Raw genomic sequence first — 21682 nt, forward strand, 5'->3', positions numbered from 1 at the left:
TTTGAAAGACATAAGGAGGACTCTCATGCTTTAACAAACTCTTCCCTTCAAATCCTACTTGGTGGAAATCTTCCCATTAGAGAATATAGATCCTCTTGCATTATTGCTTTATTCGTACAAACATCTTTAGAAAAAAAGTCAAATGTTTCAGAGAACTAAGACATTTCGCTTAGTTAGTCATTAAGACCTTACTTGAATGAAAATACGAGATTATTTTCAAGGAGTAGGCTAGCAGAGATGGGGCAGTGACTAGAGAAATTTTTATAGATGGGCAGTCTGGAGCTGAAAGTATTGCCAAGAGAAGGCAAGTCTGGAGTGGGGCAATAGAAGTCTTTAAGTATTAAGTTCAGGAGAGGAGAACACCAAGAATGTGGGTGGGTTCCAAAGGCATGTTGATGCCTACCACCCATTCTGGATTTTCCCCCCTTAAAGCTGCCTTATAGGGGATTGTATCACACAATAAAAATGGAAATAACTGACAAGTACAGAGCTTGATATATGGTAAAAATTTAGCAGATGTTAATGGAAATTGAATTTAAAGCATCTGCTTATCAACGTGTTTGTCTGTCTTCATCCTGACAAAACCACAGGTTTTTTTTTTTTGTTTTTTTTTTTTTACATGAGTGGATCAAGAATCAGGTCATTAAAAATAGATCTTTTAAATGGAAATTAAAACAGAAAAGAGGTGTGAGGGTTCTTGCCAGTCAAATCAGCTAGCACTTTGTCAGGAAGGAATCATAGAAATGTGGGCTGAGAAGGGTGTGCCTTCCAAAAAAGAGGTAGAAGGGAGGGCAACTCAGAATGGAATGTCATCCCCTTAAGCACCAGATTCCCACAGAAACATTTCTGCGAGTCGGTAATTTTACCTCAATAGCTCAGTGCATCCCTGTAGTTAAAGTTTCCTTGATTAAATAGAGCTGGCATAGCTATTCAAACAATATCTGTACTATATTTTAGAAAACGAAGCAAAATCAAATGTTTGTGTGAAAAAAATCTATCTGTACTGAAAGGAATCCACAAATAAACTGCAAATATGTATAAAACACCTTTGAGATGCAAAAACCACTCTTTGGGCCAAGAAGACACATGATGGCTGACCTCTCAGTTTAAAAAGATCCTACAAGGCAGCTGCAAATGTGCATAAGAGCAATCAGGTTCCAACAAGTGTTCGCCCACCTTAAAGATATCAACAATGGAGTTATTCTTTTTTGCCAGTCAAGGCTCTTTGACATGATGTTATCTTCATATGTTAATGCATATTTTTAAATTCCATTAGGTTCTACATTTTCCTAACCTGTTTATAGTGTTTGAGGCCCAGTGAGATATCAAAGTACTAAGATTTCCTTTTTCTTCCTCATAAATGCTAGATTTCTTAGACCTTGGCTGGAGAAAACACTCATGCTCAACCATAATGACAACATCTCCATGTCCACTCACTGAAACAATATACATGATCCACCCTGTGGGACAGGAATAGAGAATATGGTCAATCAACCTTTACCATTAGCAGACTCTGTAAAGTTTTCCTACTCACGTACTTTATTTGTAACCCCAAAATCAATACCTGCAGCACTTTTGTGGTCATTTTTGGACATGCATAGAGAGACAAAAAAAGGTGAGCTACCTGATGTGCGTATTTCCAGCTGAGGCTGAACAGGGCACCACTGCTTCCTTGTTTCAGCTCTCAGACTGTAAACAAGCGTCCTTTACACAGTCTGTTTAGTGCTATGTTTTTTCCATATTTGTATTTTTTGTTGCTGATTTCGTTGTTTGAAATGGCCCCCAAGTGTAGAGCTGAGGTGTTGTCCTGTGGCCTTACAGAGTATAAAATATTTATATCAGATAGGTTCTGTTCAGGCATGAGCTGTAGTGCCCTTGGCTTGAGTTTAATGCTAATGAAGCAACAACATATATCAGATTCATTGTTTTTAAATAGAAACATACGAAAACAAGGTTAAATATTGATTGGCTGACAAAAATGTGATCAGAGACTCTCAGGAAACTAACCCTGTATTTCGTCTAAAAGGAATAGCTCAATGTTTGCTAATAAAGTGTCTGCAGCAACTTTATAGAACATAACTACTGTGAGTAATGAGAATTAACTATATTGTGGTCCATGGTTTATGGTGAGAAAAAATAAGATTCAGAGAAACTAAATCATTTCCTTTAATGTCACCCACCCAGTTAGAAGTAGGTAAAGACTAAAATTGAGGTGGTTTATTTCCAAGTCCAATGATCATTTTTCTGCCTAATACCCCCTTTCTACAATCTCACCTTAATTATGGATCTAGAGAAGGCTTTCCTTTACACATTGCATGGGATGGCCAGATTTACTCAGACTAAAGGACTCTCTTTCAAAATGCGTCTTTTTTAAAATATGAAAGGGGTGCCTGGGTGACTTAGTTAGTTAAGCATCCAACTCTTGACTTCCACTCAGGTCATAATCTCAGGGTCATGAAATCAAGGCTTATGTTGGGCTCTGTGTTCAATGCAGAGTTTACTTGAAATTCCTTCCTCCTCTTTCCCCTCCCCCTCTGCTTCTCTCCTTGCTCACACTCTCTCTGTCTCTCTAAAATGAATAAATACATACAGTCTAAAAAAAAATATGAAAAACAGCTGAAATTGAATTTTGAAGTTGAAAGGGGCAAAGACTACATGACACTTCAACTTAGGTGGTGCAATTTTAACGTCTGAGTTATGATGATTCATGAATAAAAGATATAGGGAGGGAGGGAGATAAGATTAGACTTCATTGAATGTTCCCTCTGTACCAGGCAAATATAGCCAATTCCAATATTTTACCTTATCTAATAAGAAATTTATTTGCCTACTATCTTTTAGAAAAGATGGTAGTTTCTAAGAAAATTGATCTCATATAATAATTAGATATATTAAAAACAATATAGAGAACCTCTTAAAGAATATGGTTATAATCATGTTATCTTAGAAAAAAGGGAGAGATACTGAGAAAGTACAAATGTTTCATTTGAATGTAGATAAAAGCCTTTAATCATTGGAAGTTTCTTCCCTCTTTTGTTATATTGTATAATATGGTAAAGCAAGATGACAAAATGAAACCTAAAAGCATTACACAAGTCCAAGGAACAGTCACTTAGTACTGAATGCCACTGCTGCCCTGGAAGAGAAGAGCCAGTGAGGATGAAAGGTCCTTCACTTCCCAGGACAGAGTGGGGAAAAGATCCTGAGACAGCGATCTCCAGTCACAGTTGTGACTCTTCCCATGGCACACTGCCTGTTTGGATGATGGTTTCAGATTTTACTCAATTTTTTGGACTTCCTTACTTTTTTCTTTGCCACAGCATCCCTCACAACTCGAGTCTGCTTCAAAAGCCTGAATGTTTTGCTTAATTAGGTGTGTTCATCAACAGTGGATAAAGGAGTGGTAGGAAATGAGCTGTTTTTACTGCTAAAACAGCCCTTCCTTGGCAACTCTGATAAGACGCTCGGGGAAGGTCAAGTCTGTGGTGCTTTGAACCTGCATGAAAGCAAGAGACCACATGGAGCCTTGTGATTCCTTGAATGATGATACACAATGGTAAAATAGACTTGGGATCTAGACTGGAATTTGGTCTGGAAAGAGGAACTAAGCAGGAAGACTTTTTATCCCTTGTGACCTATATCATCCAAGAGACCCAGATATTGACTGGCCAAGGAACAGGCCAACTGGCTGGAAACTGTTTACCCAATTTTATGTTTTGTTACTTGTGTTGTTAATAAGGTCTTAGTAACTGGTGATAAGTGTCTCATTTTTTTTGTAATCATTTTATAAACAATGGTATTATTTTTGAAGGGAGCAAATGAAATCAGCTTAAAGCACTAATCACATTCATTAATGAAGTCATACTAGAGGTCAGATATAGGTAGAGCATTTATTATATTGTAGTATCCTGTTTAGCTCATTTATTTCTTTTGCTAGGATATAAACTTCATAGGAACTGTAACCATTGTTCTTCTTTATATCTTTATCCTTCCCAACATTAGTTAGGTGCTTATAAAGTCTTTTTCTATAAGAGACAAGAAATTTCGCAAATGCCTACCCTGGAGATCTAATTAATGAAGAATGTTATGGCATAAACTTTAGCATGAGGTCAAAGCCAAGGCCAAAGGTTAAAGAGATAAGAGCCTGGCGGGATCCAGGTTTGTCCCCGGAGGCCCATTTGTTCCTCAGGGGAATTCAGGGATGTAGGTCAGCTACAGGGTGGATCTTGATCTGGTTCTCTTTAAGCTCTCTTGGGCACAGGTCAACTTTCCTAAATGATAGCATGTCCAATACAGACTCACCCTTGGCCTTGGGCCAGTCCTGAAATGGCCTCTGGAATGAAAGTCAAGGCCATCTATTAAGTCCTCAGAAGACATGGTCTTTAAACTGCTCTAACCTATCAAATATATTCTGTGATTACTTTAGAAGGTTATTTGTTTACATATTGTTTTCAAATGTAATAACATGTTTTCAGTCACTCTTTGGTGAGCATTTATGCCCAGGTTTTTTGGTAATGGATCTAAAAATTATCTTCCAAAATTTATTTCCACTTATCTTTTGCCTATCAAAGCCATATGCCAATAAATAAAATGATCTGTATTTCTCATTCTATTTTTAACTCCACTTAAATCATCGTTTGAATTACAATAAAAAAGTCACTCTCTGTATTATCTATTTTTACATAATAAATTAACCCAAAGCTTAGATACTTAAACAACAATAAGCATTTATTATCCATACAGTTGCTATGGATTAGCAAGAAACTTGGGAACAGGTTGGCTAGGTAGTTATAATTCAGAACCTCTATGAGATATTGACCCGAGCTATAGTCATCTGAAGCCTTCACTGGGGTTGGAGGATGCACTTCCAAAATGGTTCTTTCATATGGCTAGCAAGTTAGTGCTGGCTATGAGGAGGAAGAAGTCTCAGTTTCTCACCATGTAGCCCTCCCCGCAAGACTTCTTCAGACTGGGTGATCCAAGATCAAGAGCAAGGTGTGAACTGCATTGTCTTTTATTACCTAGCCTCAGAAGTCACACATCTTCATTTCACTTCTTCTGTATGCTAATGGAGCACAGGCCTGTCATGTTTCAGTATGTGAGGGAACTCTAAAAAGGCATGAATACCAGGAGAGGAGGACATTTGAGGATTATTTGAATACTATATTTCTACATTTAATTTTTTTGCACCACAACAAAACTAACAGCATAAAACAAACTGTGTCTTCACATTTTAGTTGTGAAGTTTGAGATTTTTCACAAACCAACTCAAAGCCCTTTCTATGTGTTCTATGCACATAGTGGTAATCCTTCTAGCCACTTACTTGATACATCCTAATTCTAACTCAGTAAAAGGAAACTGTTTAGACATATAGCTCTTAACTTTATTGGCTTCTAGACATCTTTGAGAATCTCAACACCTCAGGGCCAATACCCTCCAAAATGTACACATAAGTAAACTACTTTACATACAATTGCAAGAGTTTTATGGACTCCCAGAGCTAAGAAAAGAAAGTCTAACCTACACAGTGTTTTCAGCTGGCTGCCAAATATGAATATCATAGCTAATGCTCAATAATGGGTTTATGTCCAGTATTAGCCAAGGGGCTGGCCAACAGTCTATGTAAGTAAAAATAACAAGTAACTTTTATGCAAAATATTAAGTTCATCTTAATTTCACAATTGCTCTTTTTCTTGATTGACCTGGAAAACTGTTTATACTTCATTAGGATTTCTTGAGTTTGGGTTACACTTAACAGATGCTTCAGGCTAATATTAAGCATTAACTTTAACATATATATACACAAGCAAATGATTCTCACTAATACCTCAAAATGTCACCAAAAACCTTGCAGCCCCAGTTTTAAACATTACTCACTACCAAACAAGTATACATTAATGGCGAATGCAGCTCAGAGTTCTAGCCAGGTATGGAAAAAAAGGTTGTTTCTAGGAATAAGGGCAGACAGAAGTTCATCACAAGAATCAGTGGTGAACTTACTGTCTCAAGCTAATTTTTTTATGCAGACATGTCTCTTCTACTGAACAATAAAAACCATGGGTTCTCCAAGTTTATAGAGCTACAATAAGCTAGCTAAGTTCCTCTTAATCACTTTCTTTGAAGCCGTGTCTCAGGACTTGGTGCTGATTATATAAAAAGATCAGTCTTATTTCTCTAGACACAGTTAATCTCACCAGACTCAACAGTGATAGTTGCTAAACATGCAGATGACCAACCTACTATATCAGAATCTGGTATGAGTGTAGTAAGGGGTAGGGGGTGTGAAGGGAGGCGATGGGGAAGGTGGGGCTCTGAATACTTAATAGATTCACCAAGTCAGTGGTTTGCAAAAATGTGGTCCCAGCAGCACCTGGAAACTTGTGAAAAATGCAGATTCTCCAGGCTACCTCCTCTCTGACCCACTGAGTCAGAAACTCTGGGGATGGTGCCCAACACTCTGAAGTTTAATAAACCCTCCAGATGCTTCTGATACTCACTCAAGCTTGAAGACCACTACTCTTGGTTCCTTGCTCTTCAATAGTCTGAGAATTATATCTCCATTTATTATCAATAAATCAAAATTCATGGGTTTATTTTCCTATTCCCATCTTCCACAACCAGAGCTTGTGGATGGATATAGGATGCAAGTACCATAAAGGAGGAAAGTAGGTGGGAGAGAGACTTTGGTTTCAAAGCAGATAAATGGAGGTAATGTTCTTCCCCTTAAAAAAGGGGGGGGGAGGGGGGACAAATGTTCTCACAAAATAAGAAAGTGCCTAGAAAGAAATATCCCTAAAAAGATCTTGACTTTGTTAATGCTTATCCTTTAATGCCTTTTAAATCATTTGATAATCTAATTTACAGGAAGTTTATTTAGTGTTAACGCCTGTGGTCCCTTTGTGGCCTATGAAACTCCAGCCATGAAAAGGAATGTTTGAAATGGATGTTTCTGGGATACCACAAAAACCTTACAGATGACATGTGAGCATGGTTTATGACGATTTTGGAAAACACTACAGTAAATACTTGTTGTCTTAATTTTCTGACATAAGTGAAAACAGATGCTTAGAATGAATGGCCGATTAAGAACAAGTGTTATATAATGTAATTCAGCTGAGAAATTTAGGGCATTATAAAATTAAATTGTGTTCTTTGTAAAGAGCTGTGAAAGGCACCTGAAAGTACTTGAAAAAGCACTGACACGTTGCTGAAAAATTGTGAAAGTGAGATTTCTTGCCAAGAGTATGTGGAGAAGGGATTTTGACTAACCGGGAGTATGAAGTATCGTTATTTCCTTAAGTGACTTAAGGATATTTTTAATTAGTCTTTCTGGAAATTGAGTTTAATATCAATATTTAAAATTTGAGTTACTGTCTTCCAAAACAGGGTAATAAAAATACTCACTTGCTCTAGTGAAAGACTGTTTATAAAGATTTTTCAACTAGATTGTTCCATATAAGAGCAAAACCCTAAACCACAGTAATACTAGTATGTTAATCAATCAAAATCCAGTGGTTCCCCACACTAAGTTTAACCCATTTCTAGGTCTTTCATCTGTTTCACATTTATTGGTTTTTGGTTAGCATCTCAAGGAGAACCAGCACAATAATGCAGCATAGCACACACGTGTGTAAGCACACACACCCGAATCTGGAAACCTAATTTTACATACATATTTTTTCACTAGTCATTATTACTGCAGGTCATGGTTGAAAAGGTCTAGAAGCCAATAGATGATATAAAGTTTCTGTGGCAGAGATACTGGAGTTCTTCCAGCACAAGGGTTAGAACTTGAAACAGACAAGAAGGCAGAAAAGAAGAGGCTGGGAAGAAAGAAAGATTTGGAAGGCATCTGTTGAGTACAGCAAAACAAAGGGGAGCTGGAGAAGCAGAGATCAAAGTGGGAGCTGGCACATTGAAATGGTATTAAATGCCTGCAACTCTGATCCGGTTGCCAGTTTGAGGATCTCATTTCTCAGGGACATTTGATACAGAAACTCAGTTTCAAGGAAATGTTGGCTACCAGTGAAATGAAGAGAAACATAGCATTTGAACTTAAGATCTATATCAACAAGCCCCTGGAAAACAGCAAAGTTCTCTGCAAGTTCTTCAAAACATCAAACCCCAACAACGACAATGGAACAAAAATCCGGGAATAAAGAGAAAAGTGACCTTACAAAATATCACTGTAGTATCTGGCTTTCATCCTGCCATAGTTGAAGAGATGTAGTAACTTGGGCCATCTTCAAAACCATTTAAGAATGAACTATGGTGTTAATATACAGTTATGGTTTGTCCAATCTGATAGGCACAGAGCTTATCAGCTGAATGTAAATTTGTGCTTTCTGCAAGCTTGCTGATGTCAAGATAAATGAGTGGGAAGCCATATTTTCAGTCAAGTGGAACATTTAGCATGACACACAAACACCCACCATTCCCTCGAAAAAATTATGAAGTGTGCATTGTCTTCCAAAGAGATGATTCTTTCTCTATCTGAACAGATTAAAAGTCAACTGTAAAGTGAAAATGAGGGTCTAAATGGCCTGCAGAAAATGTTGGGCTTGGAAGTCCGGAGAATGTTCTGAGGAATCCTTTGGCATTAAGAGAGGGAGAAATAAGAAAGGAGGGAAGTAGGAGAAGAAGGGAGAGAGAAGGAGGATGAAAAGAAAGGAAGGTTAGGAACAAAAAAAGAGGGCAGGGAAAAAAATCTCATAATGTGACTGATCAGACCAGCACAGTATCTGAGAATTGGCTAGACAGAGGGTAGCAGGCATCCAGGGGAATTTCAAGTTATGCAGAACTGCATCCGAAGGATATGTGGGGGTAAAACTGACCACGGACCACAACTCGTGTTCCCAAATCTTTCACAATAAAAGGTAAATCTGCTCTGAGCAGGGCCTTCCACAACCTTCAGTGAGTTGGACAAAGTAATAGGAGCAGGACGCTGATGGCAAGAATTATGCTTTAAAAATCCACAGTGCTGGGGCGCCTGGGTGGCTCAGTAGGTTGAGCCTCTGCCTTTGGCTCTGGTCATGATCTCAGAGTCCTGGGATCGAGCCCTGAGTCAGGCTCTCTGCTTGGCAGGGAGTCTGCTTTCCCCCAATCTCTCTCTGCCTGCCTCTCTGCCTATTTGTGATCTCTCTCTCTCTGTGTCAAATAAATAAATAAATTAAATTCAAAAATAAATCCAGTGTTGTGGTTCCTCTCCTCAGGCCCTGTGTCACTGTGAGGCTGACCCACTACAAGCCCAGGCTCAGAAAACTCTGCCAACCAGCAGTGGTGCACTCTGGCAGCCCAGCATCCTTTCAGGAAGGTGCACGTGAACAGAGCTTCCAGGCGGTCTTCCTCTAGCTGCCACAGCTAGAGGATTATCCCCTCTCCTTCTTCTTCTTCTTCTTTTTTTTTTTTTTTTTTTTTTGGAAAGAGAGAACACAAGCAGGGGGAGTGTCAGGCAGAGGGAGCAGAGGGAGAAGCAGGCTCTCCACTGAGCAGAGAACCTGATGTGGGGCTAAATCCCAGGACCCAGGGATCATGACCTGAGTCGAAGGCAGACACTTAACTGACTGAGCCCCCCAGGTGTCCCCTCACATCCCCTCTCAGTTAGGTTAAGAAAGGTCCTACCAAAAATGAAACCAAAGTCACCCTACCATTATTTATTAGTGGAAGCTAAAAATAGAACTGTTGTGTTTATTATACCCTTTTCTCAGAGAAGCAAATCTGACTTCAGCAGGGTCAGACCATTTGCCCAGACTTGCATTTCCCCCTGCACTTCGCCCACTAGCCCCTGTTGCTATTTTCCAGTATTTGCCACTTCAATTCATGGTGAAACTCCAGACTAAACCTCAATGGAAGAACATGGCCAGCATCATTTTCCTCCTAATTCTGGTTAAAACATGAGTAATTAGGGAATTGTTCTGTGGCAAGAGGATCAGTGGTGTGTTTGAAGAGGATGAGCCAGTCGGGGACGGAGGGACTGTTCTTCAGATCATCTGATACCTTGTCCTACACTGACTACCTAGAGACGCTTGAACTCCATCTGGGAAAATGAAAGAAGAAAACTTTGTCCTGTATCCCCTGCTGGCGTATCTGTAACAGGACTGAATTCCAGAGTTCTCTGCCAGCATGACATTGGCAGCTGCCCCAGACTCCTCCTTTAATGACAGAATCTGCTGCTCTCTGAAAAGGAAGGCCTGTTAGGGCTCGCATGCACACGTGTGCACAGTGGACTCTCAGCAGGGCGCTTGGGAAACCAGAACGTTTTCTTATCAGTTAACAGAATGGAAAAATCAAAGAATGGCATTTAAGGAGAAAGGAAATCTGCGACTCTATTTGGGCATCTTGTCGGAACCAAAATACCCCAAGCTTGGTTAGAAAGAGTGTGTTCTCCCCTCAGAGAGGAGAGACCCTTTGTTTTATTAGAAAGAAATGGAATACATTTCAAAGATGTTTCAGATTATGAGCCATCCTATGTGCTCGCAAAGTATCCTTAACATAAAATAGAAAGAAGATGAGCTGGAATACATACGGTAAATGGGCCCAATTAAAGGAACCATTCCTGAAGGTGATTCAGAGAAGTTGGACTAACAGGGAAATTCATTGAACCTTTTTTTAACTCCTGCATTTTTCATTAACTAGGATCATGGAGTGCTTTTTTTGTTTTTCTTAATAAATTACATTAATTCATTTATATATCTATCTTTATGTATTTAATATTTATATACTTAAATATATATTTATTATTATAGCTTAAAGCTAGTGCATGACAACACAATGGAATAGCACAACTCTAACAAATTTTTGCTAAATAAGGATAAAGAATTAAGACACCAACAGTTTCATCTAAAAGAAAATTACTTTTCTGTGGCCAAATAGTTTTCAATACAACTTTCTCAAACTCCTTGAAGGCAGGAACTGTCTTACTTATCTTTGTAATCCTAATATTGATTTTTAAAAATGTCAGTTGAATAACAGAAAGAATAAATTTAAGTCCAGTCCTGAAAAACACAATCCACCATAGTTTCTCAGATCTAGTTTCTGAGATTTTATGAAACTAGAGATTAGCACTTATTTTTTAACACCAAAAACAAATGTTAATCTCAGTTTGAAACATTTCCTTGTTCTATGTAGTCTGAGAAGGGAGTCTCAAGAAATTTTCCAAATAAGGCTTTAAAATTCTAGAACAAAGCAGCAAAAAAATAAAAATCATCTGTGAATTGATGCAAAACTTAAATAGCAAAATGCTTTTCTTCTAACTTTTAAATTTTACTCTGTGAAATATTTATCAAGCACTTAACACACACAAATTTTCCAAAACTGTAGCTCAGTAGTTCTCAACTCTGGTCATTGGAACCACCTGAAGAATTTTATTAATTAATTAATTAATTAATTTATTTGTTTGTTTGTTTGTTTGTTTGAAGAGAGAGAGCACAAGCAGGAGGAGCAGCAGACAGAGGGAAAAGCAGGCTCCCTGCTATGCAAAGAGCCTGATGCGGAACTCGATCCCAGGACCTTGAGATCATGACCCGAGGTGAAGGCAGATGCTTAACTGACTCAGTCACCTCATTTTAAAAACTCTCCCACCCCAGGCCAATCAAATCATAAATGAGTAGGGAAGCACAGCAGCTCTGATACTTTTGAAAACATTCAGTTACTCTAATGTACAGTGAGGGTTACAACTATCAGGATCGATGTTACAGTATTTGTACTAAGAAGCAAAACTTACTTTTTTTTTGGAGAGAGAGAGAGGGCATGAGTGGGGAGAGGAGCAGAAGGAGAGCAGCAGTGGGAGAGAATCTCAAGCAGAATCCACGCTGAGTGTAGAGCTGGACATGGGGCTTGATCTCACAACCCTGAGAGCATGACCCGAGCTGAAATCAAGAGTTAGCTGCTTAACTGACTGAGCCACCCAGAATCCCAAGAGCTAAACTTACTTTAAAAGAAAACACTGAATGGTTATATCATCAGTGAAGTTTGAACTAAACCTCAACTTTATGTAAAATTAATTTCTAATCTGAGCAGCAGATGCTTGATGTGGGTGGACTTGGTTTGGTTTTCTAATGTATAGACTTTAGGTGTATAGTCTGTGACTGGAGAACAATAATGAACCTCCTATGAAAGCATCACATCTTCTACCTCCTTTTCAGAATTCCACAAGGAGGAACATTAGCTGACTGCATAGCTTGCTATACCAAGAGAGCCTAAAAACCTCAGGCTAGCTTTAAGGTTCCCAATTTTCTACCAAAATACTGGGAATACAAGTCAGTGTTGTGTTTTTTTTTTTTTTTTAGATCAAGGAAACTTACAATACAACCTAAAATTCTCACTGTGGAAGGTTCTTGGTGGGGACCCCAAGCTAACTTGAGTGGTAGACTGAGCCCTGATTCAGTCTTCCTGTCCGCAGAACTTCAACAAAGTAGACTAAGACCATGAAGTTTACCCTTCTTACCATGCACCTCCTGGACCTTTAGGACAATCCCAACAGAAGAAACCATGGGCTAGAGAAAAACACACACACAGGATACTCTAGCACTAAACATTCTAGAAAACATGTTAATCATATATCCTGTGTACAACCTAAATTCTGTTTTGATTCCTAGAGCATTTGGAAGAATTGTTTTATAAATAGCAAAAGGGATTTGAAAGAAGCTCCTTTAGTTCATCCAGTTGTCTTCATCACATCCACTAATACAAGAATACTTTCTTCTGCCAAACACAAATTTAATTTGACCTTATAACAACTCCTCCATTTACTGGAGAAACCACCCACTGATATTTCAGAAGCATATTTTATGGGGACTATGTCATCAACTCAATAGGGGCTACTTTCTTAATATTTATATATTTTGTTAAAGAAAATTTTTGCTGGGCACCTGGGTGGCTCAGTGGGTTAAGCCGCTGCCTTCGGCTCAGGTCATGATCTCAGGGTGCTGGTATCGAGTCCCGCATCGGGCTCTCTGCTCAGCAGGGAGCCTGCTTCCCTTCCTCTCTCTCTGCCTGCCTCTCTGCCTACTTGTGATCTCTCTCTGTCAAATAAATAAATAAAATCTTTAAAAAAAAAAAAGAAAGAAAATTTTTGCTTTGTCTTATGTTTTCGTTTTCTGTTTCAGAGATAGTGGCATCTAAGTCTTAAAAGCAGAGCTCCTATTTGGGGAGAATTTACTTTGCATATCCCTCTACATGGGACTGACCACAGATGTGGTCATTTGATGTGCCACAGAGGAAATCAGCAGAGGAATTTAGGCATTGACTGGATTCTTGCATACAGAAAATTGTGTCACAAATATTTACCTTAAGTCTTTGCACTTATCATATTTATCTTTATTCTCAGCAATTTCCTAGAATTGATCTCAACCATGGAGGGAGACAAATTGGCAATGTGTCTAATGAGCATCTGCCACTAAAGGCTGGATTCTATGGGAAATGGATGGGTGCTAATGCTCAAACCAGTATATTCTCTGGAATTAGATTTCCTATATTGATAGTTGCACTGTATCACTGTATCACTTACTAGCTATGTGACCCCACTGACCATTTTGTGGTGGGTACACTCTAAGACAACTACCAATAATCCCTATCTCCTGGTAGTCATTCTCTGGGGTAATCACCTTATATGACAGGAAATGAATTTTTTCTAACCAATAGAATATGGAAAAGGTGATAGGCTTTCACTTCCATGATTAGGCTAAGATTATAATTTTCATCTTGCCAGCAGACTCATCTGGGCTTGTACACTTTGATGAAGCAAGCAGCCATAACAGAAAGGCCCACGTGGCAAAGACCCAAAGTGACCTCTGGTCAACAGCGAGCCCTGGCCAACTCTCTGTTCAGCCTGTGAAACACATCCAAGGAGAGGCCCCAGCTAAACCAGACTCAGTCTTCTCAAAGCAACTGTGAGATAATAAATGTGGGTTGTTTTAAACTGATGAGTTTGTGGTAATTTGTTATGCATCGGTAGATAACTAACAAACTCTTTAGGCTTAGTTTCTCATCTGTGGAATGAGAGAAATAATAACATATCTTTAATAAGCATGAGGACAAAATGAGATGATTTATCTAAACACTTAGCATTAAACACCAAGCCTGCTATAGAGTAATATGATTATCATCTTCTTTGTATTTATTAAACATCTTTTTTTTGAAATTTATTTATTTGAGAGAAGGAGAGTACATGAGTGGGGAGGGGATAAAGGAAGAGAGGGGATACAGAATCCCCACTGAGTATGGAGCCCATCATAGGACTTGATCTCCAGACACCGAGATCATTACCTGAGCTGAAATCAAGAATTGGAAGTTTTACTAACTGAGCCACCCAGTGCCCCTCTTATCATATTTTTATTTTTATTTTTTTAAAGATCTTACTTATTTATTTGACAGAGAAATCACAAGTAGGCAGAGAGGCAGACAGAGAGAGAAGGGGAAGCAGGCTCGCCACTGAGCAGAGAGCCTGATGCGGGGCTTGATCCCACGACCCTGGGATCATGACCTGAGCCGAAGGCAGAGGCTTTGACCCACTGAGCCACCCAGGCACCCCTTATCATATTTTTAAAATGTCATTCTAACAGATGTATGTATTGAAACCATTGCTTTTCTATTCTTAGCATGTTCTTTCTTTAGCTAATACTATTTATTTTTTCACTTATTTTACTCTTCTATTATCTCTCACTTTAGATTATCCTATTTATATTTTAATTTTATATTTATTCGTAGATCACTTTAAGTTCATCTATTTCAACATTCTTTTATACCTACTTTTGTAATGACAATCAGGAAACAAGCAAAAGGAAAATCTTTCTGAGGATAGTCACCCAGATAGAATGGTGGCTGACATTTCCTGATGACTCTCTCTTTATTAGACACCTTAATTTTGCCTTAGACAAACTTTCTGTCAACTCACATTAACCTACAAAAACATTTTAGCTGTCTTTTCTGTGATACAGTATAGATAAATTCTTTTATTCTTGATTGTTCGCTGGACCCCATTACCTTGAAAGAGGGAGAGAAGCTAAAATTTCTTACTGTTTGGTGTCTCATAGTTGGATATAGCAGTCTGCAAAGCTGAATGAAACCAGTGAATGTGTAATGAACACAGGGAATTTTATTTTCAAACACTGGATTCTAAACATGACAGTCTCGGCATAAAAACAAATTTAATCAATTTTTACATTCTTAATATAAGTTACTTCTATAGCAAGTTCTGGATTTTATTCAGTTTTACTTAGTAGATGCTTAATAAACACCATTTGAATAGACAAATCAATAAAACTGCCATGAAACTTTAGAGCTGTCATAGATGCTAAAATAATTTTCCCATGATTTTCAAACTTTTTTGTTTCCTTTTAGCAGGGGAGCCATTTTTTCCAATGCACTCTTCTCCAGTGACACCAGCGCATAAATACATACCACTTATTAAAAGCAGAGTTCTACCCAATAGGCTTCTTTTGCACTCCACACCATTCCTTGCCCTCCCACCCCGCCCCCGCAACATCCTTGCCCTGAAATTAAAGAGATCTTCTCCAGCCCCTCTCAAGGATCAGTCACCTTTGGGGGAAATGGACTGGGCCACTTGAGCAACACATGAAATTTTGTCAGAGTGAGATTGGGAGGAATCCATGGAGAGTGAGAACCAGACCCCAGGCACGTGTCTGGGAAGGTTTATAGAGCAAGACACAGGAGTCCTCCTCTCCAAAGACAAGCTTCTATTCCCTCTTTGTAATTAATCCTGGGGAGTCAGGGCAGAAAGAGACAAGGAAGACACAGTTGCATCATCCTGTGTGGACTTCCCAGTCCTGGCTTCTTCTCTGAGTACTTTAACACCCAGCTGAGCACAGGCACCTGGGGGGTGACCTGGCATCTGGCCACACAGCTGTCTCTATCAGGAAGGCCTCTCGCCTCTCAGCCATCCTCTTCCTTGCCCCAACTTCTATTTGTCTTCCAGGCCTCTACTAAGTACTTGATCCTCTCCTAATTCTTGATCCCTCCAGGCTGGATTGGGTTTTTCTGGCTGTTCTCAAAACTCTTTGTGCTTCACCCAAACTGGAGGATAATCTCACTCTATTATAATTATTTCTTTATATCCCTGTCTCCTCAATTAACTGGTCAGCTTCTTGAAGACAGGTGCCAAGCTGTGTCTTCCTAGCCTCAGTGCTCTGCATATACATGGAATATAATAATATAATTCATAACAATTCGTAATAATTCATAATATAATTAATAAAAATTCATAATTGTTATGAATAAATTGGCTTATCTTCCCATAAAGCAGGAAACTGATATTACACAGAAGTTAAAGGTATAGCCTCTGGCCACTTGCTGACTGTGTGACTGCAAATCACTTAAACACTCTGAACACAATTTTATGCTCTGTAAAATAAGAATGGTAGAATACCTGCTTATAGGGACCTTGGAGAGTTTAGATTTTCCACATTAAAGATATTTAGCCCTAAATGACCACAGGCAATCTGAGCCCCCAAAATGTTGGTAAGAACTATTGTTATTATTACCATCTGCTCCTGGTTTTGGTCCTGGGAATCCGTGATTTCTACCCTGTCAGGTAAGAACCCAAGGCAAAGAGCCAGCTGCCTCTTCGCTCTGCCACATGCCAAGAGTCACACCCAAGAGCCTTAGGCCTTCAGGCTATTTGATTACACTTGTATCTTGGATGTTCCCCTGTGATTTTCCTCACATGTGCCTCAGGATTGATAGCATTAGCTAGAAATAGTAGCCTTGCCTTCTTGCTGATTACTATCTTCCACACAGAGGAGTTTCTGCAAAGAGGTATGTCAAGCCCCTCATGTCCCACCATGAGCTTTTGTTGGCTCCCTTCACTACATATTGTTCTCTGTGGTTTTTATCTTAGCCTGGTATGCAATAGGGGAAGAAAAATTTTGTGGTGCCAAGAATAAAGATTCCAAGAGGTAGCTGGAGCACAGGGGCTTTCAAAGGTTTAAACAATGCGGTGATTCTTCTCAGGGCCTGTACGTTGTGGCTTAATTCTCTTCCTGAAAAACAAGTACAAGGGGATCTCTCCAGGAAGCTCTGTGAGGCCTTACCAAGACCCAGGGAAAGCTGATCCTGAGGCAAAGGTGCAGCTTCCATAGAAAAGAACAATGTTTGGTCTTGGCAATCAAACATTGGTTGATGATGGTGAGGCTAGAGCCCAGGAGAGGTCTTCTCTCATTGTCTGTAGAGCAACCCTTAACTCCCTTGCCCCACCTTTCTGCCAAGAACATGATGCCTGAATGTATTGCCCTTCAAGAGATTTGTCAGTTTGGACACAAGATCACAAATTATAGTGCACATATTTTAAAATATTGATTCATTTTTCTATGACCCAATTAACATTATATCTCATCTCATTTAATTCTAAAACACTATGAGATAGTTATCATTATTCCCCTTTTACAGATGAGAAAAATGAGGTTTAGCAAAGGTAAATCATTTACCAAAACACATACTCATTAAGTGGTAGCGAGGAAAAGAGATCCATTAGTAATAGTCTCTAACTTTAAGCTTTTGAAAAGTAAGAAAGACACTTCCAAAATCTTATTTTCTATAACAAAGTATGTGGCTAGGTAAGCAAATAAGCAAAGACAGGGACAAATAAAATCTTATTTAACAAATAATTTTTCTTATTTTATATATATATGGCTATTCTTAAAAAATTTTAGGAAAAAATGTTTTTCTTAAAAAAAATATATATAGCTATTTGTAAGAAAAATATATGTTTCTCAACTATATATGACAACTAAACAGATATATAGTTACAATAATTTGTGTATGTATGTGTATAGGACATGTTCTTGGAGAAATGTGAAATTAAGGTAATGGTTATGATATTTGCAAGAAAAATTGTATTCACGAGAAGGGTAGCATCCACACATGTACTGCACAATGTAACTAGTAGTTTGGGGTAGAGAAGTCTGTCCACCAGGTGGGAAAAAAGGCAAGACATGCAATTCTGACTTGAATCCTGTCCTGGTTCTGCCATCAATGAGAGGAAAGTTACTAAGCTTCCTGCCTTTGGGTGTCTTCATTTACAAAATAAACAGTTAAGCTAGGGCATTGGCTCCCAAATAGTGGCCTGTGATGAAATTTTCATTAGTTGATGGTGAAAGAGAAAAATAAAAACAATAGACTTACTTGTATAAATTCATTTATTTTATAAATATGTTAAAATGCCTTGTTGTGATGAACAATGGGGATTTTGTATCCTCTTTGAACATCCTCAAACAATTCAACTATGTCCTCTGTAATGGAGCCCTGATAGTGAAAGTATATCTGTCTTTTTAGCAGTTCATAAATCAAAAGGTCTGGCAACCACTCAATTAACCCTTAATGTCCTGTCCAGCTTCAAAATTCTAGCCTCTTCTTAAATCACAGATGATAGAAAACTAACTCTAAAGTGGAAAGGAAAAAGAAGAGAAATGCTTTTTATTCCCCTTCTCCCCCCATTCTTGTTTAGCTCATCATTTCCCCAAATGTATTCTGTGAAAGACGAACAAAATATTATAGCTATTATATATTATATTATAATTATATTATTATAATTATTATATTATAGCTACTTCACTAGGAAATGGATTGAGTTTGAGAAACAATGGGTTAAAAATATTGGGCAGGTTTTTTTACTGAGTGATTCTCAGACCTTGTGAAATTCTCACATCTGTTGGGACTCCCCAGAAGACAACAAAGCACGAACACTCCTTAAGTTATTGGTGGAGAGCAGATGCCTGCCCAACTTCTTTGGAGGACAGTACACCTATTCTTAGGACATAGTTTGAGAAAGGTGACTTCAGCTAAAAGAAAGTTCCTTAGTAGTTTCCATAATAGAGAAAAAACATAGCACCAGAGAAGAAAATTGCCAATTATTTTATAATATAATTATTTTAATTTGACAGGGCTTTTTAACAATTACCAAAGCCATTATTTCTTAAAATTACAAAAGAAACCTGGATGAGAATTCTTCAAATTAAAGTGCAATGAACCAGACAAAGTTTTGTGGCCATTCTGGGCAACCACAACAAATAAAGGAAAACTGTGTCAAGATTGTATCCACTGATTGCAACATGACAATTAAAACATTTGGAATTTGCAGAAGTCTGTAGTAACAAAAGTATGGCTCTACTCCCTACACAGTGAACATTAGGTAAAATAAAACCATCTGTAGGTATTGAGCCTGAGAAAACCCAACTGCTCTCCAATGATGTGTCCTTGTTAAATATTTCAGGAAGAGGAACAATTAATTCTAAATGCTTGTGCCTCCTAATTGATTTACTTAAACACTTTCACTATGATCAAGAAACAAAATTCTTAATAGAAGAAAAAGATCTAATAGTATATGTTTTTACTATTTATTTATTTATTTCTACATAATTATCTGATCAGCATTAAGAAGGTTTACTCAGCCCTTTTTATTGCTTTTTACATCACCAAGCAAAATAGCAACTAGATAAGGCCTCCAGCCCTCACATTCTGGATTCAAGTTACACTTGCCACACTGAGGAGAGAAGAGTTTTCACTTGAGACAGGATGATTTTGGAACAAACTATCCAAAGGGAGGACCCAAGAAGAATCTTGGATAATCTGACACTAATAGCTTTCCTGTCTGATTCTGTGCACACCAGGTTTTTGACAAGCCTGTGGCTCTGCATTACCTCTGATATTTTCCATCATAACTGTGTATTAAGTTCAGCCTGTTTTTCATAACCCTGCTGACTACGACAGTCTGCAGCCATAAAAAGCCTTCCCTGACCTGCAGTTGGCTTAGAAAATGCCTCTGCAGATGAACAAAAGAGTACATGCAATGTTTATGTTCAGAGACAGAAGAGAGGCAAGCTCTTATGGCAGTACTGATAGGCGCAAAAGACTTTTAGGGTCTAAATTTAGAAAGGTTAATTTTCTTTTGATGGCATTTGTAAACAAAATACCAACACTAAAATGAGAGCAATTTAGCCAGGAAAAGGGGGAGTGTCCCATCCAGCAGATCAAACCCTCTTCCAAACTCCCCTGGAGAGAAGTGTCTACACATTAGCACATGATCGTACTTTGGTGTGCCCTGCTCGAGTCCCTCAACCCCCAAGTTAACAAGTACGTGTGAGGTTTACACCATCCAAAGTTTCAGAATCCACTCCCTTTATACCTAAAGCCAGTATTGTTTTAATCTCTGGAAAGGGGAATAAAACACCAAACAACACTTTTTAATAGACCAAGACTCAATATACAAATACTATAGTTTCAATCTACAGCATTCAGGCCACTGTAAACCTGTTAAACCTAAGAAGTTGGTCTTCATCTTTGCATTAAAGAGATTCAACTGAAAAGTAAATAACAGAGGAGGTAAATAAAAGGTAAAAGTTAAAGCAACTACTTCACACATCTGAACTTTGACTCTCCACAGAAGAACTATATCCCCCCCCCCGCCCCAAACCTGGTAAAGCAGATCACACTTAATTTTGACATTTAAAAATGAGTATCTCTCAAAAATTATTTTTAAAACACAAAACAGCAGAGCTACTTGCCTTTTGGCAATTTCTGTGCATTTCCCAGGGCTAGTGCAATACTTCCACAGAAAAGCAGACACCCCAAGCTGGACAGCATGTTGCATTTGCCACCTCACACGGGGAGTGATGCTGGTGGGTGTCCCGCAACCCTGGAGCCGCATTTAAGTGGACTGTCTCCCAGTGACAGAGGCGGGCGGCTGCACTTAGCTCTGCTGTGGGCTTACTCACAGGGGGTGGAGACAAAATGACATCACACCCTTTCCCACACACACCAAAAAAAAAAAAAAAAAAAAAGGCACAACAGCAAAAACATACCATCACATTTCTCTCTGCTAGGTTGTCACTGTCTGTTCTCTCTGTGATATAAACATTGAAATTTTGGTCAATCTACATATGTGAAAGAAAAAGTACTTAGGCAGTTCTTAACGATTTGATGAACTACTTTTAAAAATCTAGAAAGGCATACCCCAAACCACTGGAACAGAATAAAGCCTTATTAAGAAGGAAACTGTTTTTAATTATCTAGTAAAACAATCCAATTCTTCTTTTAAACGGGAGTAAACTTGTAAAAGTACACTTTGAACCATTCCGAAGTTCCAATATCACGAGAAATTTTTAAGAGTAAGTCATTGGTTAGATAGCAATTCGTTATACATAACACACGTATGTATATAAGTGTATACACACACACAGATACATAGGTCCGTCTATTCTAGAGATCTGGATGTAGAAATGGAGAAATCGCTATTGCTAATCGATCCCTAGCTCTGGGCCAGCCTCTGGAATAGTGTTCTCATCTATATGATTGCACTGTAATCTTCACAGTGGCTATACAGGAGACACAGTGTTATTCCCATTTTACCAGTGAGAAAAACTGAGGTTCAGAGAGGTTAAGTCTCCAGACCACACCGGGGAATTCTAATGGCTGATCATTTTGGGGGGCTCTGGAGCAGAACTGATTGCAGTTTAAATCTGGATGCTCTGTGCCTTTGAGCAAATTTCTCCATCTATATCTCATCAATATTGTGTAAATTCAAGGGCTTGTTCCTTGTGAGGCACTGACCTGATCAGTTCACGCATATTAACCCATTTCTTCCCCCAAAAGGACCTAACAGGCAGGCATTGTCATCATCCGCATTTTCCAGACAGAGAAATGGGGCACAAAGAGGTTAAGTGAAAGGCT

The 21682-nt window shown here is 38.6% G+C and overlaps 1 protein-coding gene across 33 annotated transcripts in view; it reads right to left on the reverse strand.

Annotated features, from left to right (window-relative positions):
* Window positions 1–20719, reverse strand: part of ABI3BP (ABI family member 3 binding protein) — a 258099-nt gene extending 237380 nt beyond the window's left edge. For all 33 annotated transcript variants that reach the window (XM_082695526.1, XM_082695525.1, XM_082695527.1 and 30 more), the window contains exon 1: window positions 20518–20719. In XM_082695526.1, coding sequence (XP_082551652.1) covers window positions 20518–20596 — 79 coding nt within the window. In that variant the 5' untranslated portion in view covers window positions 20597–20719. The remainder of the gene's footprint in view (window positions 1–20517) is intronic.
* Window positions 20720–21682: the final 963 nt, after the last annotated feature.

Source organism: Mustela nivalis (genome assembly GCF_964662115.1).
Source record: "Mustela nivalis genome assembly, chromosome: 1".
Lineage (NCBI taxonomy): Eukaryota > Metazoa > Chordata > Mammalia > Carnivora > Mustelidae > Mustela > Mustela nivalis.